The sequence below is a fragment of the Mizuhopecten yessoensis genome, unplaced genomic scaffold (genome assembly GCF_002113885.1).
Source record: "Mizuhopecten yessoensis strain PY_sf001 unplaced genomic scaffold, ASM211388v2 scaffold11045, whole genome shotgun sequence".
Lineage (NCBI taxonomy): Eukaryota > Metazoa > Mollusca > Bivalvia > Pectinida > Pectinidae > Mizuhopecten > Mizuhopecten yessoensis.
Genome location: NW_018408851.1, coordinates 159,828 through 166,058, shown reverse-complemented (window position 1 = coordinate 166,058; position 6,231 = coordinate 159,828). Strand labels below are relative to the sequence as shown.

At 33.3% G+C, this 6,231-nt stretch overlaps 1 protein-coding gene across 1 annotated transcript in view; it reads left to right on the top strand.

Annotated features, from left to right (window-relative positions):
- LOC110464982 (mucin-2-like) overlaps positions 1 to 5,891 on the top strand; it is a 41,394-nt gene extending 35,503 nt beyond the window's left edge. Inside the window, exons 14-15 of the mRNA XM_021520520.1 lie at positions 4,510 to 4,672; positions 5,609 to 5,891. Coding sequence (XP_021376195.1) covers positions 4,510 to 4,672; positions 5,609 to 5,783 — 338 coding nt within the window. The 3' untranslated portion in view covers positions 5,784 to 5,891. The remainder of the gene's footprint in view (positions 1 to 4,509; positions 4,673 to 5,608) is intronic.
- The last annotated feature ends 340 nt before the right edge of the window (positions 5,892 to 6,231 follow it).

Below are 6,231 nucleotides of genomic sequence, written 5' to 3'. Positions count from 1 at the left end.
CGTTTAATACAGCTGTATTCTGTGAGTTTCCTACATTGTCAATGTTGTTTAATACACCTGTATTCTGTGAGTTTTCATCATTGTCAATGTTGTTTAATACACTTGTATTCTGTGAGTTTCCAACATTGTTTATGTTGTTTAATACACCTGTATTTTTTGAGTTTCCAACATTGTCAATGTTGTTTAATACATCTGTATTCTGCGAGTTTCCAACATTGTTTATGTTGTTTAATACAGCTGTGTTCTGTTAGTGTCCAACATTGTCAATGTCGTTTAATACACTTGTATTCTGTGAGTTTCCAACATTGTCAATGTTGTTTAATACACTTGTTATCTATGAGTTTCCATCATTGTTTATGTTATTTAATACACTTGTATTCTGTGAGTTACCAACATTGTTTATGTTGTTTAATACACTTGTATTCTTTGTGTTTCCAACATTGTTTATGTTGTTTAATACACCTGTATTCTTTGAGTTTCCAACATTGTCAATGTTGTTTAATACACTTGTTATCTATGAGTTTCCAACATTGTTTATGTTATTTAATACACTTGTATTCTGTGAGTTTCCAACATTGTTTATGTTGTTTAATACACTTGTATTCTGTGAGCTTCCAACATTGTCAATGTTGTTTATTACATTTGTATTCTGTGAGTTTCCAACATTGTCAATGTTTTTTAATACACTTGTATTTTGTGAGTTTCCAGCAGTGTCAATGTTGTTTAATACACTTGTATTCTGTGGGCTTCCAACATTGTCAATGTTGTTTATTACATTTGTATTCTGTGAGTTTCCAACATTGTAAATGTCGTTAAATACACTTGTATTCTGTGGGTTTCCAACATTGTCAATGTTGTTTAATACATCTGTATTCTGCGAGTTTCCAACATTGTTTATGTTGTTCAATACACTTGTATTCTTTGAGTTTCCAACATTGTTTATGTTGTTCAATACACTTGTATTCTTTGAGTTTCCAACATTGTTTATGTTGTTCAATACACTTGTATTCTTTGAGTTTCTAACATTGTTTATGTTGTTTAATACACCTGTATTCTTTGAGTTTCCAACATTGTCAATGTTGTTTAATACAATTGTATTTTGTGAGTTTCCAACATTGTTTATGTTGTTTAATAAACTTGTATTCTGTGAGCTTCCAACATTGTCAATGTGGGGGATTACATTTGTATTCTGTGAGTTTCCAACATTGTAAATGTCGTTAAATACACTTGTATTCTGTGGGTTTCCAACATTGTCAATGTTGTTTAATACACTTGTATTTTGTGAGTTTCCAGCAGTGTCAATGTTGTTTAATACACTTGTATTCTGTGAGTTTTCCAACATTGTCAATGTCGTTTAATACACTTGTATTCTTTGAGTTTCCTACATTGTCAATATTGTTTAATACACTTGTATTCTGTGAGTTTTCATCATTGTCAATGTTGTTTAATACACTTGTATTCTGTGAGTTTCCTACATTGTCAATGTTGTTTAATGCACTTGTATTCTGTTAGTGTCCAACATTGTCAACGTTGTTTAATACACTTGTATTCTGTGAGCTTCCAACACTGTCAATGTTGTTTAATACACTTGTATTTTGTGAGTTTCCAGCAGTGTCAATGTTGTTTAATACACTTGTATTCTGTTAGTGTCCAACATTGTCAACGTTGTTTAATACACTTGTATTCTGTGAGCTTCCAACACTGTCAATGTTGTTTAATACACTTGTATTCTGTGAGTTTTCCAACATTGTCAATGTCGTTTAATACATCTGTATTCTGTGAGTTTCCTACATTGTCAATATTGTTTAATACACTTGTATTCTGTGAGCTTCCAACACTGTCAATGTTGTTTAATACACTTGTATTCTGTTAGTGTCCAACATTGTCAATGTCGTTTAATACAGCTGTATTCTGTGAGTTTCCAACATTGTCAATGTTGTTTAATACAATTGTATTTTGTGAGTTTCCAACATTGTTTATGTTGTTTGATACAATTGTATTCTGTGAGTTTCCAACATTGTAAATGTCGTTAAATACACTTGTATTCTGTGGGTTTCCAACATTGTCAATGTTGTTTAAAACATCTGTATTCTGCGAGTTTCCAACATTGTTTATGTTGTTCAATACACTTGTATTCTTTGAGTTTCCAACATTGTTTATGTTGTTCAATACACTTGTATTCTTTGAGTTTCTAACATTGTTTATGTTGTTTAATACACCTGTATTTTTTGAGTTTCCAACATTGTCAATGTTGTTTAAAACATCTGTATTCTGCGAGTTTCCAACATTGTTTATGTTGTTCAATACACTTGTATTCTTTGAGTTTCTAACATTGTTTATGTTGTTTAATACACCTGTATTCTTTGAGTTTCCAACATTGTCAATGTTGTTTAATACAATTGTATTTTGTGAGTTTCCAACATTGTTTATGTTGTTCAATACACTTGTATTCTTTGAGTTTCCAACATTGTTTATGTTGTTTGATACACTTGTATTCTGTTAGTGTCCAACATTGTCAACGTTGTTTAATACACTTGTATTCTGTGAGTTTTCAACATTGTCAATGTTGTTTAATACACTTGTATTCTGTGGGCTTCCAACATTGTCAATGTTGTTTATTACATTTGTATTGTGTGAGTTTCCAACATTGTCAATGTTTTTTAATGCACTTGTATTCTGTGAGTTTCCAACATTGTAAATGTCGTTAAATACACTTGTATTCTGTGGGTTTCCAACATTGTCAATGTTGTTTAAAACATCTGTATTCTGCGAGTTTCCAACATTGTTTATGTTGTTTGATACAATTGTATTCTGTGAGTTTCCAACATTGTAAATGTCGTTAAATACACTTGTATTCTGTGGGTTTCCAACATTGTCAATGTTGTTTAAAACATCTGTATTCTGCGAGTTTCCAACATTGTTTATGTTGTTTGATACAATTGTATTCTGTGAGTTTCCAACATTGTAAATGTCGTTAAATACACTTGTATTCTGTGGGTTTCCAACATTGTCAATGTTGTTTAATACAATTGTATTTTGTGAGTTTCCAACATTGTTTATGTTGTTCAATACACTTGTATTCTTTGAGTTTCCAACATTGTTTATGTTGTTTAATGCACTTGTATTCTGTGAGTTTCCAACAGTGTCAATGTCGTTTAATGCACTTGTATTCTGTGTGTTTCCAACGTTGTCAATTTTGCTGATGTATGGTATTATTTCATTAATGTTAAGCACAAATTGTCAGTGTATCCATTGATGTTCCTAACGTAAGATATAGTGCTCTCGCTCTCACTCCTTTGCATACATGACAGATCTGTATATGGCAAGAAAGAGTGCACGTAATTCTGTCTTGCATCCAATTTCACGTGCGTGACGTCATAACAGGACAACAATGATGTGAAATCTTATCCATTCGGTTGCCACGATGCGGAAACTGCCGACGCATTTTTGTGGTTTCTGAGCTAATTCTGGTGACTTGAATGACAGAAAAGTACTTCTTCATGCTTACGGATTTAAGATAGGGGAATTTCAACATAGGGATTTTAAAACAAGTTCAAAGCCCCTACAAGACCGGGTTTCGCCGAATTTGTTAATCTCTTGGTTGGAAATTTTCTATACTGCAACCCCTGGGCATGAAAGTGTCTTATTTTCCTTGAGTTCCGACATTGTCGATGGTAATGGAATTCTATTATTGTCTGTTTTTTGTTCTACGATCTTAAAACATTTTCCTTGTGTGGCTGTCCTTTTTAATTCTGAAGTATCCTTCAGGTTGTGATTTTGGATCATTCTTTCACAATCCACATCAATATTCAAAGAATAAAACCGATGCCTAAGGTACATCTGTAAAAGCCATTTTGTTAAGTATGATTTGGCAATTGTCATGCATGACAAACCTTGTACTAACATGGGCTTCGTAAGTGCTCTCTCTATATATGAATATGGCAGAGAATACATGCCTACGTATCAAATTGGACAAGATGACCATTCATAGAAATTAAATAAAGACGGTCCCGAGTTACCTTTTTCACTATATACGGAAGTGCAAGAAACTTTCAGAAAGAACAATATGAAGTGTTATCTATATTTTTCTCTGGTGCAAGAGCACTTTTTAAGCTTTAGAACTTAAGTATTTTGAGTATACACCCAGAAGTAAAATTAACATTTTAATTTACACAAGAAATAATTACTAATATTTTCTCTTGTAAAAGAATGATTTAAACTGTAGTATTAAGTAATTTAAGGATTTTTCTTAAATAATAAAATTTGTGGTCAGTCACTTATATAAACATGATCCATGCTTTAGTTTCAGGTCACTTTTAAAGAGGAAATAACACTTAATTGAAATGTTCCTATAATTATCCCACGAATACCTGCAGTACTTTTAAAGCTGAATTACTTTATTATCTTGACAAAAATTTATCTGACAACAATAAGAATGCCCTTTTAAATACATTAACCGTTACATCCTTACATTGTCGGTGACGTATGCTCTATGATTGTAACTGACAGCGATTGACCGTAGATGTATGGTTTGCGGTTCTGAAGAGGACGGAAGATCCTGTGCTCCCCGACAAGTATACTACAACTCGCCCCAGTCCTGTTCTGCTGGTAAAAGCTACTGTATGACGTCAGTATACGTGGACGAGAATGGGGCAACAACCGTTTACAAATCGTAAGGACACTTAAAAACTGTTTGTCCGCTTAGTAACCTATGTAAATTCATGACCTCAATTAGATTCCATCGCCTGCAAAATGTATATAACGAATCGAGAAGCTTTTATTTTAACAGGGCTTGCCGAACTAAGAAAGAACATTTCAGGACGAGTTTTTAAAACTAGTATGAAATGGAATCAACTTTAGTATTTTTTGTCACGTCATCCAGAATGTATGCAAATATTCGAAAAACTAAATTACAATAACTTAAGTTGATCGCAAGAAATTTAGTAGATATGGTAGATGTGTTTACCACTTACATCAATTATCCTTATCAAAGTTATCGTCACTAATTGAACAGGGTCCAACGACTCTTTACTAATTCTTTACTAAATCTAAATGTAAACACTTTGATTACATACTTACTATAAATGCGGGTTTTTTTGTACCCATATCAGCCCTCGCCGTACATTGAAGTCTCGGGTTGATACTGGGTGCGATATGTATTATTCTCTATTTATCACACAATGTACTGTGTTGTCCAGTAAATATACCCATGTCCTAGTTTTTTCGTATTAACCATTGTAATATGACCTATCAACCCTGTGATTGGTTGTAAGTTTCAATTGTGACATTACGCCTAGGACAAAAACATGACGTCACAGACTTACGCATATGAGTCAAAATGACGGCTTTTCACATTTCAAGGTTGCATACAAATTGCCGTTTTACACAAATAAATGCCACAAATCTTGATGTGAAAAAAAAGGATCTTACACTCGTTTTCATTACATATGAAACTCGTTACTTGTTTTTTCATTTAAGCTTACCGGAGTCTCGCTAAATTGAAAACTTCTTAAGACTTGTTTCATAAATCTCATATGAAATGGAAACTTCTGTAAGATCCTATATATATTCTTCATGTACAAATATACGTAACTTTTGATAATTTTAGGTGTGTGGATGAGACAACGTGCTTGAATAAGTGGTTGTTGTTCTCGTCTGATAAAGACTACTGTCTGTACTACGGCAAAATAAGCATCGCTGGGAAGTACGAGTGTCACTTCTGCTGTACCGACAACGACTGTAACACCGACGTGTACCCCTCCTCTAGCATGTACGTGGGATAGACAGCCGACGTCGTTAACAACATGTTACGTCCTCCTACACTTTAAACTCCGTTTATATTTTGATGTGATTCCGCTTATTATTGTAAAATAAATACAGACAGAATTGGACCTTGATTGTTTACCCTTTTTTCAAATGTATTTGAAATGGACATACTTTTATCGCACCTCAGACAGAGATATCGCATGTCACACCCCATATTAGATTTCGCTATCTCGTCCAATCTGTCTGGCACCTTTACGCGACATTTCGCGGATTTTTTAAAGTGATCTACCATCTGCGCAGTACAGCTCGAAATTGACAATCTTCGATTTTGTCATTATGTTTATTGCTTTGATAATGTTAGATTTTTGATGTTACAGATCAAATTTAATCTACACTGTGAAATATGTCCTTTGTAAGGACGGATTACATGTTACCGAGGAAGCATTCAAATGTAATTTTAACAAG